Genomic DNA, 24,645 nt, shown 5'->3' on the forward strand with positions numbered 1-24,645 from the left:
GAGTGGGACGTGTTCTTGTTCCTTTTTTGTTTTGAGGATATATTTTTGTATCGATTCTGTTGTTGTATCTTGTGTTTACCAAAAACTAATTTAAAAAATTGCAAATCAGTAAAAAAAAAAAAAAAATCTGGTGCGATTATCATGGAGCCACATCCCCATGTATTTATACTGTCAATTAAGATCTAACATGACCAATCTTAACCAACGTTAGTAGGCTGGGGAACCTGTTGCAACTTGCCTGCAGCCTCAAAAGCATGTGAAACATAGTTTAATTCACATTACAGATTATACGTTTTCTGCGTGTTAGCAGAAGGCTCAGGAATACCAGTGTAATCGCTGAAGAGTCATTCATTCTGAAGTCGGGATTTACAAGGTTCCATGTTCAGGATCTATTTGCCACCATCAAAGCAACAAGCATTTCTGTTTTCCTCGGCAGCCGATGCTTTACAGCAGGGGTCAGTAACTAGGACCAACCAGGCGCCAGTTTTTTCAGCATTGTTTATGTGGGGCCAACATCGAAATACAGGTGCTGTTAAAAACGTAGGCCTGTATGTTTTACTATGAGACTAAAGGTGTAATTTTCCACACAATAAACAATGTCTGCTTCGATATTGCGGTTTGCATGAGCCTTCTATTTACTGTACAGTGTTACCTACAGTCGATTTTGTGAAGAATCACGTCAAAGTTTTGATGTAAACTACAAACATGAACCTTTCATCTTCCATCAAGGGACCAAATGTTTTTGTTGGAGGGCCAGATTTGGCCACAAGGCAACCATTATGTTGGTGTTCAGATGAATCTCCTCCGAACAGGGTCATTACTTTATACAAGTTTACAGGTAAACAAACACCATTTGTGCACCCGCCATGGTAAATTGGTACAGGTGCGGTTTATGAAGCCTACTTTTCCCTACTCCCCAAGCCAGACCTCTATCATTTTCAAGATGTGATTGTGAGGGAGGAGGACCAATATATAATAAGATGCCTTAATCAGACCGACAGGACTGACCCCATGCTATGAATGTGTCAACAAAGCATTCCTTAGTTCCAGACCTCAGTCACAAAACCAAAAAGCAGACTTTTCCCCTCCACAATCTGCTTGTAGTTGTAGAAAACTTTCTGGTGATATGCATCCCACCATTTTACGTGTATTATGTTGAGCATGTTCACTCTGTATTAACAAGATTTTGAGTCTGAACAAAGGCTGTGACATTTACCTCATCATTAATTATTGTCAACCTCTCTTTTCTTACATGGTGCTACAGTGGACATGCTATATAACAGTACATATGACAGCTTTCAGAAAAATACTGTAATGAATACACCTGGTTTTTATACTTTAATACTGTGAAGAGTCCAGTCTGGACCTGCTCTATATGGAAAGTGTCCTGAGATAACCTCTGTTATGATTTGATGCTATATAAATAAAATTGACTTGACCTGAGCTGGTTAGATATACAATATAAGCTCCAATTTAATCAAAGGGACATCTAGTAAAAGAGGTGTATCCTTATGCTTTCTGTTGAGTATATCTTAGTCAAGTTTGAGGATTCAGTTTGTGATTTGCATGGTAAATACTTTGAATAAGAAGTTGTACTGACATTGCTGTATTTTGAGACTCGCATGATGTGTTATGTGTCAGAGAAAGAGTCAAGAGGCAGACGTCATAGTGAACTGCTGTCATGGTGGGATGCATGGCTCAACATTACAGCTCTATAACATGGGTGCGTTACATGTTAGTGTTAGAATAAGTGGCCATTGTGTCACCAAATACATTATTACTTATCATAAGGACTGCAGAAAGGTAAGTCTGAAACGTAGTAACTTACTACCAGTACTAGGAAGCCATTTAGCTCGTTGGAAGCCTTCACATAATACAATAAGGTGACGTTGTTGTTTAGGCCAGTTTCAAATGGCTGTAATCAAAGGCATGGGATGGACAGTGTTGTGACAATTCCTGATGCTGCTGAAGGCTAATCAAAGTCACATTTTACTGTTAAATAACAATACATTTTACACAGAGTTAATTCAACTTAACACATCAAAGCAATAAATATGCCCCACAAACATTCCTTGTATCTTACGACCTCAAGTTTAGACCTCAGTAGTAGGTTCCGAAAATTATTTAATGTATTTGTTGAGAATCAATCTAATTTGTGTTGGATACGTATAAAGTTTAAGCGTGGAATATGTGTATTTTATAGGCATTCGTTTGTGAGTTACATTTTATACAGCCAGTCAAATCCTTTTTTTGCCCAAGAATTGACACTTTCTCTCAAAAATAATATATCAAAACTATCAAAAATATTATGTCTGAGCCTGCAAGTAGTTTTGTTTGGAGAAATTTTTTTATTTTTCCACAGTCAGCTTGGAGCTTTTCATAACAAACAGTAGAAACAGTGTTGTTGTGAACTGACTTTTGAGAAATAACTGGCATAAATCCAAGTCCAGTAATGAGTCCAGTACAGAAATATTAAATCAGAATAAAAATCTTTGTCACTTTAGTGATGAAAAAAAGAAACATTTGAATATAAAAATATTTCTACACAGAAATACAGGCTACAATTGACCAGCAATTGCAACAACAAAAAAACATGAGAGAAAAAAAAAAATCAGAACTTTTACAATAGTTCATTTTACTTTTTAAATTAATGTTTTAGCATGAAGTTTTAATCTAGGTCATTCTGATGAAAGATGACTAATCACTGGATGGCAGCTGAAAGCTTTCAGTAGCATACAGTATATTCAATTCCTTTTGAAGGCACCTGGGATAACAGCAGTTAAGGCAAAAGTTAGTTACATAAATTGCAATATTTTACTGTATGACCTCTGCTTTGAGGATGTTATGCATGTCCAACAATGTGAAGAACGTTTCATCTCCATATAAAATTTCCCTTACCAAAAATCCTGCAAATCAGTCTCCATACACGATCCAAGAATTTCTGCTCAGCATACACATTCAGGCCACAACATTAAAACTAGCATCTGGTTTTAATGTTGTGGCTGAACGGTGTAGGCTCTGACCAAATCAGATACAGGCTAAGTCAACTCTAAGTGGTTGAATTGTTGATAACTTGCGAAAAAACCTAAACTGAACAAGTGTTATCATAATTTTGCCTTTTCGTCCTATATCTGAGCCCCATTTCTGAGGTGCTAGACTTAAAACACCAGCACTTTCCAGAGTCCATCCTATCACTTTGTTGTTTCTCATAAAAACAAATCTCCCTGTCATTTGCATGGCATCAAAATTCTCATATTTAACATCTGCATCAATATGCCAATATACGGTTTGGTGTCTGCTCCGCACATCTGTTTCAAACATCCTCAAATCTTTCAACAAAACAAACATCTACAAGCACCACAAGAATACCAACTACAATAGTTTGAGTGCAGGAAGCTGTTATGTTCTCCTCCACTATTCAATTTGAAGGCAGTTTCCATTTTGCATGACAGCAGGGATACAGAGGTTAAGGTTAGGCACCGTCCTGTAGACAAAGTGGAAGATCTGTGCACGGGGCCGGCTGTGGAGCTCGGCTTTGATGCGCTGAGGGTATGTGTCCGGGGCCAGCTGCTGGGTGGTGTCCTCAGTGACCAGAAACAGTGCATAGTTCTCAGGGTCGGGGATCTTGAATTTGTAAGCGCAGAGTGAGCAGACCTCTTCTGTGGTGGTATAAGGGTGGACGACCAGGGTTTTGGCCGTGCAGCCTGTGTCCACTTCCTGCAGGGCTACACGGAGATAGTTCTACAGAGAGAAACATTAAGTACTGTGTTAAAATTTGGCAGAACAGACAGAAATCTCCACAATAAACAAGACAAGCATTACTGGTGGGTGAAGCAAGCAGGCAGAAAAAACACATGCAGTTACAGTACAGCCATAGAAAGAAATCACATGCAGTTTGTTTAATGTTCCACTAGAGGGTGCTTTCTATCAAAAATAAAAAACTACCGATCCAAATCCACATTCTGTGATGTTAGTAGAAAACTGTAGACATATCCCTTTTCACTGACGCATTCCATGCAGCTTTCTGCACGAGCCGCATGAGAAGTTTGGCTTTATTTGGAATTGGTACAACTTAGACTCACTGCCTGGTTGTTCAAGTTGGGCTCAGGTCAGGTGTGATACCTGAAAGTCGTCCACAGATGGCACTGAACGCTGAGCAGTGCGTCTGCGGTGCCACTGGTGCAAAGTGTTCCTGGCCTCGGAGCTCAGGACCCGGGCCGCTTGCTCCTCCTGGAAGTTCTTGATAAGGGCCATGGCCCCGTAGGCGCTGGTCAAGTAGTACCCTCCTGGGGTAGATAGGAGAGAAATAACTTTGAAACTTTGAGAGAAAAAGAAACAGGACAGCCAAACACTTATTATCTAGAAATGAAAACCAGCTGACATTGTAAAGAGTCTGATGTCGAAAGTGTCAAACACTTCCTCCTTAATCTGATTCATTTCTCCTTTAACAGAAATGAATCAGACTTTTCAATAAAGGTCGGAGAGAGATTTATTGACACTAATGTCGCATTGAATGCTGTTATTCAGCATTTCACAATTCAGTTTCAGGTATTCATATCAAAGGAAGAATTTATATTTTTCAAATAATTAATTGAAGTTCAAAGAAGGTAATACACCACATACATTTAAGCAGTCCTTAAATGAGCTGACACGCCAGACACGTTGCCGCTGATTGGAAAATATTTAATTCTGGGAAGGTTCCGCCTCCTTTTTCCTCTGAACCTGTTCCAGCCCATTCAAATGAAACACGGAGTGGAATTTCCTTCCTATGTCATGAGGGCTTCCCTTCCCATGCATATGTTTCTAAAGCTCACTCATTGAACCGTCCTGGTAAAGTCAACTCAGCTGATAAAAGGCCTGTCTTATTAGAAAAAAGAAAAGAAAAAAAAGAATCACAAAACTTAAAAAACAAGTGGAAACTCGAAAAGTCTTCCACATAAAACACTGGTGGCCATGACCACGATACTGCAGCAGTAATAATCATGTCCTGTTTTCAGTCATTACTGACAGTCTAAATAGCTTTAGATTGAATTCTGACTCATGTAAAGGCAGTGAAATATTACGTCACACAGCAGTCTGTGCCTTACTGTGAGTGCTCGGTAAAACTGCGATTGTGCCACATTCTTCCTCTTCCAAATTAAAAGTTGGATTCATACTGTAAGCAAGACAGCACAGGCTTGCTCAGTTCAATACACTCAGAGGTTTTGTTACTAAAGCCTTACATAGTCTGGTCTGACCAGTGGCTTGTAAAGGCTAATGTTAGCTAACATTAGCTAATTTTAGAGAGAAATTGCTGTGTAACTGAAATTATTGATTCTCTGCTTGTGCAACTTTTATACAACATTTTAGCATTTACCATTATCCTGTAAATGCCTCTTGTGGAATTAGCAAAAATGACATCCTTTCCCTTTAAAATCAGGCCTCAAAACTAACACATAACCAGTGTAAAATAGCTAAAAACAACGCAACGTGGCATTTTTTGCTTCTGTAACAGACTTTCGACAGAACCAAGACAACATTCAAGCAAGAGGTGATAAAAGTTTGGATACATTTTTCAAAATTATCTTACTATATGATGAAATAGATGAATATTTGGATCTATTTGGACTAACTGAAAGAAAATTGCACTCTTCTCATTACTTCTTCACCACACCTCAAATAAGATTAGACTGTGCAAAACATAGCCATTTCATCTTCTAAGCTTTAAGCTTACATTAATTTATTTTTATGGGGCACTAGGGGAAAGTCAACAAGGGCTTAACACAAAATTGACATATAAAAACATTATCGAGTTGATATAGAAAATGGATTAGCAAACAGGATTCATTTTTAATCTCCACCAACTCCTGAGAAAAAGATCAGGCTCTTCAGCTGCTTAGTGCTCCACTTTGTTCACCAGCTGGTCTCTAATGTTGTCTCTGCCATTTGGTGCTGGGCAGGTAGCGTTTAGTGGGTTTGCCAAAGCTTTTTAAAAAAAAAATGAAAACAGCTCTCTGCTCCTGGAAAATAAATTTGGTAAGAGCAGTGAGAGTGAATTGAAACATTAACTGCGAGTCATAAAACCAAAATGACTTAAAAGACACAATAAAGCTGTGTAGAAGCTTTATTGTGTCTTTTTTTCAGCTAAAGCTGAAGAGAACTGCAGAGTTGTGTGACAATTCTCTTTAGGTTTGTTACAAAGAGTGAACCCATGTATAAATTTGTCTTAAAATATGGTCGTATCTTCATCCAAGTTAAAATTATGAACAAACACAATCTATTTTAATTAATAACACACAAATCATTGTATTGTTCTTACCCATATTGAATCAACCATTCAAACATTCACAGTGCAGGTTGGAAAAATGATGTGAACCTTGGGTTTGCAAACGTCAAGTCCAATCAGTGAAAGCAGATTGGAGGTTTGGGTTAGAGCTACTATGACTAAAAAAAAATATTGAGTTTGCTATTCACAATTATCTGCTGATATGAAATGGAGACGATGTAGTTCCGAGGCTACTCTCCCTAGAAGTGGGCTACCAGCTAAGATGACTGGGTGGTGAAGTACAGCGGAGGGAGCATCGTGATTGGGGCTTTGCTTCGTCTGGGCCTGGACGGCTCGCCATCATCGAGGGGAAAGTTTAGTTTATCATGGTCTCTCACAGGATGATGTCAGGGTGGCCGTCCGCCGGCTGAAGTTCAGCAGAAGTTGTGTGATGCATTGAGACAATGACCCTAAACATCTTTTGGACTGGCCCAGTCAGAGCCCAGACCTTAACCCAACAGAGATGCTGTGGAATGAGCTCAGAGAGCCCTTCACACCAGACATCCTAAGAACATGGCTGAGCTGAAGCAGTTCTGTGAGGAAGAAAATCCTCCTGAATGTTGTGCAGGTCTGATCAGCAGCTACCAGCAGCGTTCGTTTGAGGTTTTTGCTGCGAAAGGAGTTTCGAACAGATATTAAATCGGGTTCACTTACTTTTTACACCAGCACTGTGAATTTTTAATTGGTGTATTCAATAAAGACAAAAAAGATTATAATTGCTTGTGTATTATTCGTGTACGAACATTGTGTTTCTTTATACTTGTGACTTGGATGAAGACCAATTAATGCACAAAACCAGGAAATTCCAATGGGTTCACATACTTTTTCTTGCAACTGTGCAACTTTACATTACTCAATCTCTGCAACAACCTGAACAATGCAAAGGGGACTGTGCCTATTGGGAAAAAAAACTCCTCTGATGGTGAAGACTTCTAATATGTGACCCACACAATTGATCCCTAATGATATCAACCATTTCCAACTATACAGCTGGGGGTATACCTTCCGCTGACACACAGTTCAATGCTTCCCCCTGCACTGACCTTCCTTTGACCAGGTTATATAACAGGGTGGAACTCAAGTAAAGCTCTCACCACACTGTAATGTGCCTGACTTCATGAGGGAAATATCCAACATTATACAGTCTTCTGGTAACCAAAACAGCTCAAGAGCCTATGGTGCTTGCGATGTGTTTTCCCCCTTCAGTTTCACATCAGTTACACAGGTAAAAGGAGAGTTTCTGTTCAACCTTGCTGTAAGGTTTTAAAGGAATAGTTCAACATTTTAGAAAATACACTTATTCACTGTTTCCTAAGAGTGAGATGAGAATATCAATGTCAATCTCATGTCTAAGAACAGATCTGGAGTTAGCATGTGGTTAGCCTAGCCTAGCACAAAGACTCTGGGCCCGTCTGAAGTGAAAAAACACGCCTTCCAACTTTTCAAAAGCTCACTAATAACCAGGTTGAGTCTTGTGTGTTTAATACATACACAAACAGAAATGTAAAAACAGCAATTTGTGGTTTTAGGGGAAGCTAAGTTCTATTAGCTAAACTAGAGTAACCACATGCTGACTCCTGCTCGTACTTAATACACACACAACGGAGGGGTAGAGGCCAAAGTATGTGATATTGCACTGTATATTGATAGCTATTCTTTAATGTTTTAAATTGAGAAAGACATGGATCACTTAAATTGAACGAATCCACACAACCTACCCTCTCCTTGAAGCAGAGATGGGTCCAGCAGCTCCATCATGTACTGGATCTCTGTGTCCAGCTGAGGCATGTCACACTGAGCCACCACATAAGTCAGAATGGGCAGGAAGTCATCAGCACCGTACATCCTCCCTGGAAGGAAGTAGACAGAGAGCAGAGAGGCAGGTAGGTGTGGTGGTCACACAGGTCAGACAGATGGAGCAACGATTATTACCATTAACAGAATCTGAAACTAAGACTGAAGTAGGAGTTTTACAAAAACTTGTTGAAGGAATAGACTATATTACTTGTAAAATTAGTTTTAGTCTCAGGCTTTCTGTTCATCTAACACTTTTCTATACCTGAGTTATCCTGCATGATGGTGTAGATGAGTTTGCACACACGCAGCAGCAGAGACACCTTTTTCTCAGGGGAGTACATCTTCCTCATATTTAAGAATTTGTGGCGGATTTTCTCAATAGATACGGGATCAGGGGGCACGGCCCCATCCACCCCCAGCTCCTGGGGCCTCTTGGTCTTAGCCAGTGCCAGGTTCTCCCTCAGCTGCTGCCAAGCTCCACTGCTTACCTAGAGAAAAAAAACACAGACAGGGTTAAAGGAGTCATTTTGGGAGATATGCTTAATTTCTTTCTCCATATAAAGTTAGATGAGAAGATCAATATCACTGTCATATCTGTCCTTTAAATATGAAGCTATAGCCAGCAGCCAATGAGCTTAGCTCACTAATTACTACACTAAACTATATCTAACAGCTCCAATCTCCTCCTTTAGGGATGTATTTTTTTTGAATTCATGTATTATTAATAAGCGAGGATAGGGGCAAGTAGTCCGTCCACTCTTAAAATTGAAGGTAAGTAAGTCCATTTTCTCTTACAATACACAATGCCTTGTATGTGTGATTCTTATCTAGCAATGAAAATCTCTTTTCTATTTATGAAATAATTTAAAACAAAAAAGACATCTGTTTAGTTTTCAGAGATTCCTCTTTTGCTGCCAAATAGTCATGTTTTTTCCCCTTTTTTTAATTTCCACAGTCTAACAACTCCTACATCTGACATAATAAAATCCTGACCTGGAAGTCATGTAAAGCCACCTCAATCACACTCTTCAGAGGCTTCAGGACACACTTGTGCATGGCCTTCTCTAGCACCTGGTCTGTGTAAGAGGACAGCAAAACACACAAAAACAGACGGACAAGCCACAGATAAAAGAGAAACAGACATTTGATTATTAAAGCACACCAGTAAATTAGCAATTCTTCAAGTGAGAAATGAGTCATATTTTAGAACTGAAAGTGCGTCATTGTGTATTGTGTAAGACTAATGACAGGACACATCACTAAGAAACTGAAACTGTGCTTCTCAGTTACTATAGTCTGTATAACTCAGTTTTTTCAGAGACTTTATTGCTTTATTATTATTAAATTACATTCGGTAGGTTAAACAGCCCAAGACAAACCATAATTTGATCGATAACCCTAAAATGAAACTAACCGCACAAAATCTAAGTATCGTTGGTCAGTGATATAAACTACCGTATGTCCTTTATACTGCACTGCAAATACAGTTACAGAGCATTACAGTGAAGTGATCATGGGCCTGTTAAAGGATAAGGATGGCTTTCCTTCATTTTGTTCTAATTGTCATTAAATCCTAAAAGACCAAAACCAACGTTGTGTCAGTCCATCTATTATGATCTTCCAACTTCTCTACCCTTCCTCTCAGTCTGAAGTTTCATTTTATTCAAAAAGATCAGGTAATTATTAACTGTAGCAAACATTACTCAAAGTGGAGTAAACCAAGCCACCATTCCTGCATAAGATCGGTAGTAGCCACTGATAATCTTCTGTGTGCATTTATTCTGTATCTGTTCTTCAGTAATACCACCAACAATTCAACAATTCTTGAATCATATACATATGGTAAGAATCAATTTTGTAAGTTGTAAAACAGCATCAGAGGTGTAACAATTAGTCCATTAATCAATTAGTCAATCAAAACAACATTGATCAGCAACTGCAGTATTTTGATAAACGATTAATTGTTTCAGTCATTATTCAGCTAAAAATGCCTGACATTTGATGGTTCCAGATTTGTCAAATATGGGAACTTTCTGTAAATATGATAGTGAACTGAATATTTTGGGGTTTTGGACTGTTGGTCCAACAAACGAGGCATTTAAGGATGTCTCCTTGTGATGGGCACTTTTAACTGTTTTCTGATATGTCATTTACCAGTCAACAATAATCAGGAGATTAATCAATAATGGAAATAATTGTTACTTGCAGCCCTAAACAACATTTTATAAAAATTTTGCATTTTATACAATTTGAATCATTTCTAATCCCTGGCTTTCTCCAACTTAAACAAAATTGATAAATAACTTACCTCAGAGTTAGACATTCAAAGACCTAAAAGTTAGGTTTTACCAGACAGAATACATACTTGCAATTAAGCTAAAGGGCAACCTGAATGTTTAGTGTCTTGCTCTTTGAGGAGTTTAAGAATGGCTGATTTGCTAGAGTCTGAGCTGGAGTCTGACCTTGACCAATCCAGGTATTTTACGAACTTGGAACCCGATCATGCATGGAACTCTACCACATTCACAAGTATACTATTCATTCAGCCTGCATGCAGTAAAAAGTTGGATCACTTGGATCTTACAATGGCTCCATCTATACCTCTGACCCACGTCTATAGGCTTCAAATACTTTCCTGTCTACCTCAACAATGTCCAGTGTATCACATTGACATAATTGTGTCATATTGTTCACTGGCAGCACTGACACAACTATTTATGCCTCACAGGCATCCCCGGGCTCCAGGCAGTTTTTATGTCATGCTTATGCAATGAACCAGACACAACAAAATACATTGTGGAAAAATTTTTGCCTTCTCTGTGATTCAGAGAAACACCAGAGGAGCATAACTAAAACAGAAACAATCCTCCACAGTCTGTACAAGAAGTGTTGTGGGCCCCCTGAGGTAAGGGTACGGCTGTCCTTCATTGCATGCTGCTAAAACAAATAACTCTAAGAGTTAAGAGCATGCCTGAGGTGTTTACAGTGGCTGGACAATTCCATCAGATCCTCATGTGTACACAAGGACGAGTACAGAGGCTATTAAGGACACTGTTTTGGTCATGCTGTAGTGTATACAAGTAGGCCCAGATGCACACACATTTTCTTACTGCGGACTTCCTGATTCCTTCCAGGAAGGCTCATTTCCTTTGTATATTAAGCCATGTTTGTTATTGAACTTTATCTAGGCTACAACCTGTTCAAAAGCTTCCTCCAACTGCAATAAACGGTGGGAGAGTGTGTGATATACTGTGTATGTACACAGAGAAACACACAAACACACACACACCAAAATACACACAAGCAAGCACATACATACACTGAAAAAACTAAAGAAGAATACTCAAAGAAATGTAAATGAAAACAATATTTACATTTGTGCAATCTAGTGATTTACAACCCAGAGATGACAGCCTTTCCCCTCCATTCATGTGCTCCTTGTTTTTTCTTATCCCGTTATGGTCACACGTCAGGTTGTGTGCTGACAATCCTAAGTCAAACTTCAGAGTTAAACTGAAACATTTCTTTCCTAAGACGTCAGACTTCCAGCCATAAAATAATCACTCTTCTCAATCTCTCTGTAAACACTCTGGAGAGGAGAACAGACATCAGAATGTCTGTCCCACCACTCATGGTTCTCCATTTTGTTTTGATTTTCGAGGGAAAATTAATATCTGTAATTTTGTAGGCTGCACAGACCTCTAACCACACAAAAACTTACTCAGCTATTTCACATATACATTTATATTTCTCTCATTATGGTGTTGCTAACACATCGTAAAATTCCAGCTCAGATAAACTCTACGTTCATTTCCTCGCCCACTGTATAAAATATCTTTACATTTCTTCATATTTCCCCTCTCGAAAGAGAACATCTGTAAGCATGAGTTGCTCTATGTGCATATCTGTGGTCTGCTGGCACAACCAGTGGTCTACTTCCCTATCTCTGAACAAGGCTTTGCTGTTATTGTTTACAATGAACAAGGGATGTGAGATGTGTGCAAAGACATACTTACATATTCATGCATATAGCACCCTAGTACACAATAAACTGTTTGGAGTGAAACAACCCTTTGATGGTGCTGCTCATGTCTGCAAACTTTATTTTTACTATCAACATGACCTCAATTGGCAATATCAACAAATTTGATATACTCCACTTGGATAAGGAATAGGATATCCAAAGCAGAAACCAAAAGTTCTCAAATGTCAACACAAGCAGCTGTATAAGAACTTTGCCTAAATGAAACTGCAGAAACCATCTGATAAAAGAATATTAGTACAAATTTCACCAGACATCTGAGGCCAGCTTTTGATACACGGTGCTACTGACACATTTTGATGATTACCAAAAAAGTACAGAGGATCAATACCCAGCCCCAATAAAAAATACAGTTAAATAAAATTTCTGCCTTTCAAAATGAGCCTCAACTGCACTGTGAGCTTATGCCAACGAACAGAGGCCAAGAATAACTCTTTGGGGCACAGCACAATGGCATTTCTGTAACTCAACACCTATAATGAGGCAGACTAATATGGCAAACTTCAACTAGTATGTCTGATTCCCAAGACAATGGCAACCCTGGGCACTCGCTGAACATTGTCAGTAAATGAAGTCATTTTGAAATCCTTTTCTGAAGCCAATACTAAATAGGTTTTACTTCTCAAATTATACTGGAATGAAAACGTGTAGAGAACTGAATGCTGTCAGATATGGGATATGACTAATTCATGACACGCATGTGCCCACACATGCATGAGCAGATGTTTCACCAAGTCATGATACACAAATCCACTGTGCAACCAACAAATCTCAAAAGCTATAATCAACTTCATGGTTTAAAGTTTCTCAATGTTCTTGCCAGACTTACCAATTTGGTCCTCAGGTATGAGTGACTCTATAGGTGGGTCCAGCTCAGAGCTCTGGCGCAGGTAAGCTTTCATCTGCGTCATAAACTGCCTGAGAGTCTGCAGAAAATCCATCCCTGATGTGTGACAGCCTCGGTTCTCCTGAACAAAGCTGATGTAGTCCTGAACCAAGGAGCCAAAATAGGAGCTTTTGTCCCTGGACAGCTCAGCAATCCTTTTCACTGCCCGTCTCTCCGGTGTCATGAGGGAGCTCAGCATGCCACTCACCTTGCGAAAGCGTCCTTTCAAGGCCCTGGGGATGATAAAGGACCCCCCACTCAGGCTCACACCAACCTTTCCACGCTTCCGCGCTTTAAAGGATGGACGGAGGCGCATCTCTAGATCTGTCTCCAGGCCGACCCCATAGTCTTCCTCTTCATCTTCTTCCCCATCCTCATCCTCCTCACTGCTGTCCTCCACTGGGTCTTGATGGTTAAGGTGTCGAGACGGGCTGGGGGCCAGGCCCAGGGAGAATCCAGGAGACTGCGAGTATTCCAGTGAGTCAGAGGAAGAAGTAGACATGCTCATGTCACTGAGCCGCTGGCGTCCCCTCTCATTAGGACTGGATGGACTCCCAGCATTATTCTCCAGTAGTACATCAGCAGGGTCAGCATGTGGAGGCTGGCAAGGTGAAAGCTTGGCACGAGACAAGGCCTTGGCGATGGTGTCATCATCCAGGGCAATGTGGCAGCGGTGAGCTTCCAGATCAGGCTTTTTAGGCCTTGGCGGTGGTGGGTTTAAAGGCACAGGGATTGGTGTGCTGCCACTTTTGGACAGGCTGCTGTGCTTGGCACCTATTGGTGGTCGAACGGGTGCTGGGCGCCTGCTGGGGGACTGGTGTTGCCTAGCAGCCACAACAATGGCCTCTGGCATGCTCTTCGGCCTGGTGGTAGCTGCTGGAGGTCCAGGTGGAGGTGGGGCAGGGCGCCGGCGTGGCATTGAGCGGGGGGGAGGGGGGCGGGGGGGAGGGGGCCTTGATTTGCCGTTCAGTTTGATCTTGTGTATATGTTGCTCGCTACCTTCACTGCTGCTTATCGGCTTCACGGAAAATTTTCCCACATTCTCTAGGTCGTTATTGGACTTGACAGCATTCGAAGGAGAATCCTCTTCGCAGTGGTGGTGTCGATGAGTCTGGAGAAACAGTGGGTTAAGGAAGCACAAAGGACCACTGGAATGTCTTCCTTCCAGATGAAAGGAAGGTGGAGGGGCGTGGGACTGTAGGGTTGGGGGCGCACTATCGCAGTAAGCCCCGGTGTGTCTCTGCTGTGACCCCCTGACCTCCCTGTTCCTGTTGGTTCGCTGGGGGCTGAGGGTACGGCTCAGAGGGCGACAGGGATGGGGGGAGGTGCGCCGCTGACTGCACAAGGAAGAGTCCCAGAAGCCTGTAATACACAGACACAGAAACACTCAGAGGCAAACATTAACTTTAAGCTAAACATACACTTCTCCGAGGACAATTCAAATTTCCCAGAAAGCCAATATCCTTGGACAACAACTGGGATTAAGAGTCTTCAAATGAAAAGATCAGTTAAATAACAGATGTAAAAGAACAAAGACAGTATTCTCAACTATTTCTCACCAACACTTAATATGTTTACTCAAAGTTTTCCTTATTTTTTCTCTTTATCCGTCTTTCTGCTTGCTTGTGTCCTCCGTCCTGCTGGTGGGGGAAGCGCAGTGAGTTCAGCTCCGTGTCTCTTGGGTCTGATTCACTGGATGCCGACACACACCCAGAGACATACAGAGGGAGTTACCCATGCTCCCACAGAGTGGGAGGGCACTCAATACACCACACGGCACACAGCTCCAGTTCCTCCACTCCTTCTTCCTGCTCTGTTTTCCTCTCTCATATTTCTACATGGGGCTGTATTCGCCCTGAAGCTCCCCTAGCTGAGTAGTTTTAGGAACATTTATTACTGTATGCAAACCTTATTTATATGATTTTCTACATCTTTCCTTTTTCATATTGATGATCTTTGTTTTGTAGTTAAAACAAAAATGATTTCACTCAACAGAAAGGAACAGGAACAAATCATACACACCTAAAAATATATAGGCAATGATTGCAGCATAAGCCCAGTGATGGCCGCTCTTGTAGCCTAAAAATGGAAACATTAATTCTTGCACTCCTGGGGCAATAAAGAGGCAGGGTCCAGCTGACTGTTAGTAGAGCAGTAGCAGATGTCTTATAATACCTCGGTGACTGGAGACTGAAATCGGCCTGTCTGGTCCTCACTGGTCCATGTGAGCAATGAGCACCTGACAGTTCGGAGCAGGACTGCACCAGGCAACCCACCCTGAATAACACATGTAATGCTGACTGACCTTGCTAAAAGAACTTTCTGATTCTTCAAACTTTATTTTCAACAGCAGATTAAATGAAAACAGATCAGGGTTCTTACTAAAACATAATTGCCGTACATATAAAATACGAAATAGAAATAGGGATAAAGGCATGTCTTTCTGTAAGCCGTATTCAAGCAAAGACCTGAAGTTGAGGCAAACATTTGAGAATGCACACTATCATGGATGTTTGTTCTGAGCCAAAGTGGTAGACCGACCAACCAACCAACCAACCGACATTGCTACCACTAGAGTCAGTCTGCTAGCATGGCTAAAAAGTTAGATCCTCCCCTCACAAGAGGTATCCATGACTGACCAAATATTCATGATAAAAGCATCACTTAATAAGCTCAGTAGCCGCCACTCTAGCGTAACAACAGCCTCCATGCCCCCTGGGGAGGCAAATAAGGTGCAAATTCATTGCGATATTCAAATGCCTGAAGCTGTTTGCAACACGTGTTTGTGTTTCACATGTGCGTGCCCAGATTCCAAAACATAGATCAAGGCTTCCAATGGAGAAGGGGAGTTTCCCTTGATGAATCCATGAGTTTGCTTAGAAAGGCTCAGAGGCAGGCTCAGAGTTAAAGGATTTTTCTGCTTCTTCCAGTACACAAATGTAAGAGCAGCAATGCACAAGGCATTACAGTGCAGACTGACACCCACTTCCATTCACAGGAATGCAGGCATGCAAATACAATGAGAGCACTTGATGTTTGTAAGTCGCTATGTAACAGTTTACTGCAAGTTATGTTACCAGTCATACGTGAAAAGCTTGTGTGTTTTCATATATGTTTGAATGTGGTATGATGGTATGTGTGTGTTCAGATTGTACACAGTCTACTGTAGCTTTCAACTCGCCACTCCCTTCTCCCCCACACTAAGCACTGAGCTATGTCGTAGGCCTCTACTGTAGGAAGCTGACTCATTGCAGTTTCACAGCAGCTGTGCCTAGAATAACTTGACAGAGATGAAGTGACTAAATCTGCTGTGAAACCAGACCCGAATAGTCAGCAGGAATTAAACTAAACCTGTGTACGCAAACACTGGTTGTTTAATCTCTCTTTGCTTTGCTTGACTGACTGTTTGCATGTTATAGCACATACAGGCAGGCACCATGCAACACTTGTGATATATTAAGAAAGTAGAACCATGAATCTACTTTTAGTCCAGTCTTCTGTACTACAGCAGCATTACATCTAACCTTTTTCTGAAGTATACGTTGTTACATTCCTTCCTAGCTGGCCATTTGTTTCAGAATAGGCCAGTTCAGTATGAAAACCAACTTGCAGTGAACAGAGTGAGCATTATTATACATTTTCATGTTTTCTGTATATGTCAAAATTATGTCATGGTTGCAGAGTAACCTGATGGTAAACAGGTGATTTTGGCAACCCATTTGCAAACAGAGGTGCTTTTTCGTGGTATGTTGAAGCTCACCCTGACATTTGACAGTTGGAGTTAACAGAACCACCACATTCTTGAGCTACAGTATGTCACTGACAAATCAAATCCATAAAACATGTATAAGCAAGCACGGACCTTATGACAATGATTTCTTCCTTTAATTAAAAAGGGCTGACTGGCAGTCAATTATCCAAGTTTAGTTTCTACGAATGCACCAACAAGTTTCTAAAACAGTCCCTGGTTGCAGTTCTATTAGCAGGAAGAGGAAGATGTTTAACAAATAGTACAACATCAAATATGGTTATTCAACTCCTTTCTGAGAGTTAGATGAGAAGAGCGATATCACTCTGATTTTTTTTGGTAACGTTTCTGCTACAGAGCTGGAGCTGGGAGATGATTGGCCTGGCTTAGCATAAAGACTGAAAGCAGGGGGAAGCACGTAGCCTGACGCTTTCCTCCTACAAGCACCTGTAAAGCTTAATAACTGACAAGCTGCATCTCACTTGTTTAATTGGTACATGAACAAAATGTGAAAACGACAGTTGTAACTATTTCTCGATGAGCAACAATTTATCCACCAGTCCAGCACTTCGGTTCAGCATCTATTGCAATGTGGGTTGCCAGATAAGGTCTTTGAGCACAGGTTTTTTTTTAGGTAACTTTACAGATGAAAAGGTACCAAACCTGGCAACTGCACTGTAATGATAAGACTACAGGAGGTTGCTGTTTTTCACCAAGAATCAATCAGTGCGTAACCAGATGGCAATGTCATTTTTACTTTTTCTTTTTGTGTACTGACTAATCAAACAAGATACACTAATACACTGGATATTACCAGGCCAACTGTTTCTCCCTGCTTCCAGTCTTCACGCTAAGCTTGGGTAACTGCCATCTCCTGTTCCGTATTTAATGCACAGATATAAGCGAAGACACCAATCTAAAAATGGTAGTATGCTTTGAAAAATTGTCAGAAGTGAGCTGATTTTAAGTTCAAACTTGGAAAATCACCAGCGTGGTCACTCAAGATGAGTGTTGATATAGAACTTCAAACCTGTAAAGTAATAAAAGAGAATACCTGCTCCAAGCTGAGCCACCTCCTCCAGTTCTTTCTGAGTCTTGGCAGATGCAATGGCTTCCGGGAGTTTGATTGTGAAAGGCAGGACATCCCTAAGTTGAGGAAAAACAGCCAACAAATATGAAAAAAATACAAAACATGACGTGAGAGAAATTAGAAATATAAGAACAGGAATTTCTTAGTGATAATTTTTTTTATTGCAAACAAATCTGAACACTGGCATACTAACATAAATATGCTGACACACCCTTTGTTTCCATTATAAAGTCATAGATATGAATATCTAAAGATATACAACACATACATGCTAGCATTTTGAACATGATTTAACATGCTGAGCATTTGTGAAATTTTAGATGCCTGTTTGATTTGAGGTCCATCTCTATAGTCAAATCTGGTGCTGTGTATATTATTGCTTGTGGCACATTTCCCCTCTATTTCCTGTGTCTGTTGTTTGAGTCTGTCTGAGTCTCCCGAGCTGGCACGAGCTAAAACAAGAAGTGAGAGCCTTGAGCACTGAGAGCTGACTGCTTACTCAACAAACATTATTTTCATCCATGGAGTTTGCATCCTCAAATCACCCCTCATCACAGAGAAAACACGGAGAAGCTGGGGATGTGACAGATAGCCAGACAGAAAAACGAAATGTTGTTCATTTACCTGCTAATACAGTAGAAAGCCACCAGGCGAAACAGATCTGCAAAACTTATCCCAGATCCCTCGAGAGAAAAGGCTGCAAACAAATGAAATTACAAATGAAATTTCAGTTTATTCTGGTCCATCTATTAATTTTTACATTGCTTATAACGAGCCATAGTTTAACGCTGCTATTAGTTACTTTCTGCACATTCAAACAACAGCAAGATATTATAGCAACAGCAAAGATATACAGTATACTTGCTATACAGGAGTTAATTCACAACAAATACTTATTTCTTTCATGGTGTCATTATCGCAGGGCGTGGCTGAGACAGCTACTGGGTGGGACTGGGGCCACCACAGATGGGAGAACCACATTGTATCATGTAGGTGAGTGAAAGTGTATCACTGAAGCTTCCTGCACGTCTTTCCAAACCAGAACCAACATTCACTACCTTGGTTTGCTACTTGAAACAACCATTTGAAAAATGCTCTTTCTGGGATACAAACCCCAAGCTCCCAGTCCCCAAGCACTGATAGTACCCCTATGCTATCCAGCTGCTGCACCCTCGTCCTAACACCCTAGTCATCACCCCTGGCCATGCAAAGTTTTATTAGTTTACTGTTTTAGTTTTACTGACTTAGTTTTTGCAATATTTAAATTGATTTGATCAATTTAAATATTGCATCAGGCCTTCCCTTAGTCATCTAAGGGAAGACTCTAGTCACACTAATGGCGTGGCTCTAGGGATGGCCATGTCAGTCTGTCGGTTGGTCAGACTGAAATATCTTTAAAAAACTACGGGAGGCATTGCCATGAACTTTTGTGCAGTCATTCATGTCTCCCTCAGGATAAATTGGAATGCTTTTAGCAATGACCTGACTTTTCATCTAGTGTGATCTTCAGCTTAAAATGTTAATTTGTCCAATATTTTGGTTTTCAGACCAAATTCCTTCAAATTACTTTTCCATCAGCCTCAGCTGTACTTTGTGTTAAGAGTTAATTAGCAATTGTTAGCACGCTAACACACTAAAGTAAATAGTGAACATGGTATTATACCTGCTTAACATCAGCATGTTAACATTGTCACTGTGGGGGTGTTAGCATTCGTCTAGTTCTGAACACTGCTGTGCCTCAGTACTGCATCACAGAGTCACTAGTATGGCTTTTACTAGACTTAATCCTGTTAGCCACACTAACAGCGTGGCTCTATGGGAATGGTAGTGTTGGTTGGTAGGTTCGCCACTTTGGTCCAGAATGAAATATCTTAACAACTACTGCAAGGATTGCCATGGAATTTTGTGCAGGCATTCAAGATCCTCAGGTTATGATTCTTAATGACTTTGATCCTTTGCCTTTTCCTCTGGCGACACCATAAAGTTGATACTTTTTAATTTGCGAAACATGTCTTGACAAGTATAAGATGGCTTGCCCTGAAATTTGGAAGACACTCTTGGTCCTAGAGAATGTATCCTACTTATTTTGGTGTTCCCCTGACTTTTCAATTTAGTGACACAGTTTAGAGTGAAATGTCTCAACAACTATTGTATGGATTGGCATGAAATTTGGTACAGACATTAGCAGCATGCTTCAAAAACCTCTGCAGCTAATGTTTGATTCATAAGGCTGGCCCTACAACTGCAATTTACACTTAAGTTTGGAGCTGGGGCGCGTGGCCTCTCTGAAATTCGTTTGCAGCGCTGTCTTTCAGCTTTTAGTTTCTACCTAAAGTCACATTCAAAGACACTATTTATACTTCTTAACTTTGTTTAGATTAGTTTCTAGAATGAATGTGCATGTTAATAAACAAAGTGATTTGGAAAAGGACTGGCATCTAGTATTTTTTTTATAAAACTATGCTAAGCTTGATACAGAAGTCTGCAGTACGAGAGGCCAGCTGGCTAGCAGCTGACCCAGATCTAAAAGCCAAAGGCACTCCCGCCCCTCCATTGTGTGCTGTCATTTCAGTAAGAAAAATCCACAGCTGGTATGTCATCACACTTTGGCACTGCCACAGCTCCATAAAAAACTGCCAATACTGAAGCACAACACTCATAGAACTAATTATCTAATATCATAAGCATTGCTACAATTTAAATTAGGATTTTTGTTTTATGATAATAAGATCACAATTTTTAAACGCTACAATAAAGTTATTGTATCGCAGAGTCTATGTCAACAGCAAGAAAAATGTCAACTGCAGTGCACATTTTCAGTGAAGTGTTCATGACATAAACTAAAATCACAACATACAAACAGTAAATAACGAGAGACAAAAACATAAAGCCTGCTACACTATGTCACTATGTCACCAAACCTGATCAATGTCACTCCCTGCTGATATGCAAACAAACATGTGACCTAGAACTATGTGGCATAAGACATAGCTGGCTATAGATGTTTGCTAAAGATAAAGGCATTATCAGCAAATCCTTTCTACCTCAAGAGAAATTAAAAGAGCCGGGATACGTTACTGCAGCCACATCATGTGTTAAATATTTATCACTTTATACCAGAAATTCCATGGGACAGTTGCATTAAAAAAAACAGCAAATTAATAATATTCTTTCTTAAGAAATCAACACAGTTTTAAGCCCCACAATGGCATGCTCAGACACCCAAACACATACAAGTGTGTGCCAAACTGATGTTCCTTCAGACACGCTTTCATTTCTTGTTTGTGTGTGAGTTCATCTTTTCGCACATTATGTGGAGGCGGACAGGAAATAACATTTTTAACTCTTTGACCTACAGTACAGTGTGACTGCAGAGGTGGTTGTACCTGAACGAGACATAATAAAGAGACTCAAAAGTTATTTACACAACTGTTCCTTTAATATACTGTATTCTGTACATTGTAACCTCTCTGGCAAGTCAAATTTTGGAAATAGCTGACATGATTGCTTTAAATTTCTTAGACTACTTGATTAAGTGGTATAATCTTGTAAGACAAAACTTGAACATATTCTGAAAGTCGATTTGGAATATTTTTCAAACTGCCTCTCTGTTTGACAGTATCGAAATGATTACATCCTGATGTAATCTATGATGTATCCTGAGTCCAGGTGCAGTCAGTTAAAACAAACATGTTACTTACTGTACAGGCTCTCTCTGACGGGGAAGTGGCTGATGGGAGTTCCTGACGGATCCTCCTTCAGCCGCACAGACAGAACCTTTCTCTGCAGAGTAGCTGACTTCCTGACCAGGAATACCTGCACCAGAAAGGAATCAGAAGTCATGAAATATAAAGCACTCTTAGACAATATGAGGCGATGACAGATAAACATTTGTATCCCAGGATGGTTACCCCCTCACCCCTGGTGGCTGTTTGAGCAGTATGCGACTGGCCTCCTCTTCACTGACCGCCAGCAGAAGCCACACTGGGTGGGTTTGACTCAGCCTGTCCAACACGCTCATCCTCCTTCGCAAGGAGTCGTACCCAGAGTCCCTTTCACCCCCCACCCCGCCACAGTGGGGGGACTGCAGGTAAACACCACTCACCTCACTCTCCAGCCTGGCAGCATGACAGGGAGAGAGAGAGAGAGAGAGACAGAGGAAAACACTTATGCCATCTGCTGGTGAAAATGAAGTCCAACGTGAAAAAGTCATTACAAATACTGTTGAAGGAAATCAGATTTAACAGAATACAAAACAAGGCAGTACAAGCTGATGGAAATATAAGTTCTGCCTCGTCAAGGCAACATTTCCAGATATTATCAGGAAAAAAAAAAATAGATGAGTCAGGTTGATGAAAGTTTTGTCTAAGAGCAGGGGAAATGCGTGAAAAACAGCTTTACCCCTGTAGTTCCATGGGCTCCTTAACCACAGTCGGAGAGGTCTGAACCATCTCCTTCTTCAGCTCCCCGATCTCCAATGCAAATGTGTCTATCAGCTGGAAGAAGACAGAATGAGAAGCTTTGACTGATGAGGGAATATAAGAAGGAGAAGAGGAGGGGGAATAGCAATAAACGAAACTGACAACATTGCTCAAACATAAATTACAAAGCAAGACACTGAGAATTTGAAACGGACAGACTGCACTGGTCAAATCTAGAACAAAGGGCAGGGAAACAGTTAGTCATTTTTCCTGTTTGTAGACATCATTTCCTATAGGCAGGAAACATGGAAACAAAGCACTGTCACAAAATGACCCACCACAGCATTCAGACTAGATTGAAAAATTTCCCAGGTTGTACTGCAAAGACACACACACGAGTCTTTATTTAAGATGACTCAACTGAAAATACAGTTTCTACAATAAACAGCACACCTGTGTGTGAGGCCATAGAAACATCTGGATCAATCAGGACAGGAGGGCTCGTAAGATTGCATCGCCCATACCATGCAGGACTAGTTTTAGGCTGGCGAAGGAAAGAATTGTCACAAGTTCAATTTAAAACTATGTTTAGTAATTAGTCAACAGAATAATGGGTGGTAATGACAGTTCATCTAATACTAAAAGTGTAGGATTATGCCTTTGTATTGTTCTTAGTTTTAGGCCACAACTATTTCGGCATTCAAATAGTGATGACCCAGATATGAAATGTCTTTTACAATCCCTAGTACCAATTTCACAAAGCATATTGAAAAACTGAAACACCCACCACATTCCAGACAAGTAAACAGGAAGTAAATATGTTGCCAATGGTTTCAGAGAATTGAGCTGTAAAAATCTAAATCACACTGAATTCAAAAATATGTGTATCACGTCTCTTTGTTCAGATTTGACTGAGGAGTGTGAATTTGGACACAAATCTGGTTGAAGTACCTTAATCTTTTTCATGGGCTGTATGTCACATCCACTGCTGTTGCATCTGCTGAGTGTGTTGAGAAGTGGACTAAATCACTGGACCAAACTTCAAAAACTAACTTCCAGTTGTTTTTTTAGAACATTGGCATACACCTGTCCCTTTCACCTCACAATACCTTTGCCTCACGTCTCTCCCACTCCCCCTCACAGTCTGAAAACTACTTATCTGGAGTAATGAAAGACATGAGAGATGAGAATACACTCTGGCAGAATTCATTCCTACATCAGCACAGTTAAATGCAATTACCCCCAAAAAGGACTCAAGTCGAAAAACTGCTCAGTTGAAGACAGAAACAAATTGCTTTTGTGTTGTTTTATTCTGCATTTTCCACATTCCCTCATTCCAGATTTTAAAGCTCTCCCAGGGATTCAGACCCTCCTCAAACAGAACTGAGCAGATGTTGAAATTTGGGTTCTTTGCACTGATGATCTGGGTCAACAAGTGCAGACAAAACAATATAGCCACAGAGCACAATGCAATGAAGACCAAAAACTGGTAATGATGTTATCACCAACTGCACATGGTAAATGTATGTCATATTACCAGAGCTGTCTTGATTCCACCCATGTAGTTCAAACACAAAGAATTACATACAAATATTCTTAAGCCCAGGTTTTGGACTTTTTATGAACACTTTCTGCACCTATGAACCAATGCTTCCATTGAACATTTCAGCCTGTAGGGGGCATTCTTTTCCAACTATTCTCCACCAGTTGGGCTGCGAGCCAGACCACAGGCCCCCGGCTCTGTTAAAGCCTCAGACCCCAGGCGTTCTGTCAGGTCAAACTCTATTATACCACAAAAGTCGAAAAGTTGCCTCCAGAGTTACTGGAACCTGAAAACTGTACAATTCAAACAGACAGGTGATGCTCAGTTTGAATCCTTGTTAAGGCAGAGATATCTATTAGAGTCACCACAGCCAAGAAGGGGAATTGATAAGATTGACACCAATTCCATTATTGATTCTGCTTATTGGTCTGATTCTTTATCCCTTAAAGATTCTTGATCAATTTTCTGTGTGGAAAAAGTAGCCCTACACAGGTTTTCAGTATGAATGCAACTGTTTAATTATCTCTCAGTCTGAAGACAGGCTGTAGCCTAAGAGCTAGCTGTAGCAACAGCCTGCCTTTCATTGTCCAAAATGGATGAATTGAGAGAATATTTTTTTTCTTAGTCAAAGAAAAAATCTAATAATCCTGCCTGTGTGGCGTTACTAATCTTAAAAGACAGGATATGTACCCTCGGTAACGGACGTGCTGCTGGGTTGGGAAGCAGTGGCACTTGTGTGTAGTGTCAGATATATGGCTTTCCTGGTATTTAAGCTCATGTTGCGTAGAAAGGTGATTCAGCATATTGCTGGTGA

The 24,645-nt window shown here is 40.5% G+C and overlaps 1 protein-coding gene across 2 annotated transcripts in view; it reads right to left on the reverse strand.

Annotated features, from left to right (window-relative positions):
• Positions 1 to 2,338: 2,338 nt before the first annotated feature.
• LOC120800181 (ras and Rab interactor 2-like) overlaps positions 2,339 to 24,645 on the reverse strand; it is a 41,851-nt gene continuing 19,544 nt past the window's right edge. The window contains exons 3-13 of one of the 2 annotated variants that reach the window (XM_040146079.1): positions 22,269 to 22,363; positions 21,787 to 21,985; positions 21,569 to 21,683; positions 18,492 to 18,564; positions 17,832 to 17,923; positions 12,973 to 14,391; positions 9,095 to 9,177; positions 8,364 to 8,589; positions 8,023 to 8,154; positions 4,123 to 4,286; positions 2,339 to 3,741 (exon numbers count right to left, since the gene is read on the reverse strand). In XM_040146079.1, coding sequence (XP_040002013.1) covers positions 3,415 to 3,741; positions 4,123 to 4,286; positions 8,023 to 8,154; positions 8,364 to 8,589; positions 9,095 to 9,177; positions 12,973 to 14,391; positions 17,832 to 17,923; positions 18,492 to 18,564; positions 21,569 to 21,683; positions 21,787 to 21,985; positions 22,269 to 22,363 — 2,925 coding nt within the window. In that variant the 3' untranslated portion in view covers positions 2,339 to 3,414. The remainder of the gene's footprint in view (positions 3,742 to 4,122; positions 4,287 to 8,022; positions 8,155 to 8,363; positions 8,590 to 9,094; positions 9,178 to 12,972; positions 14,392 to 17,831; positions 17,924 to 18,491; positions 18,565 to 21,568; positions 21,684 to 21,786; positions 21,986 to 22,268; positions 22,364 to 24,645) is intronic. The other variant, XM_040146078.1, reaches the window with a different exon arrangement.

The sequence above is a fragment of the Xiphias gladius genome, chromosome 15, assembly GCF_016859285.1.
Source record: "Xiphias gladius isolate SHS-SW01 ecotype Sanya breed wild chromosome 15, ASM1685928v1, whole genome shotgun sequence".
In the NCBI taxonomy this organism is placed as follows: domain Eukaryota; kingdom Metazoa; phylum Chordata; class Actinopteri; order Istiophoriformes; family Xiphiidae; genus Xiphias; species Xiphias gladius.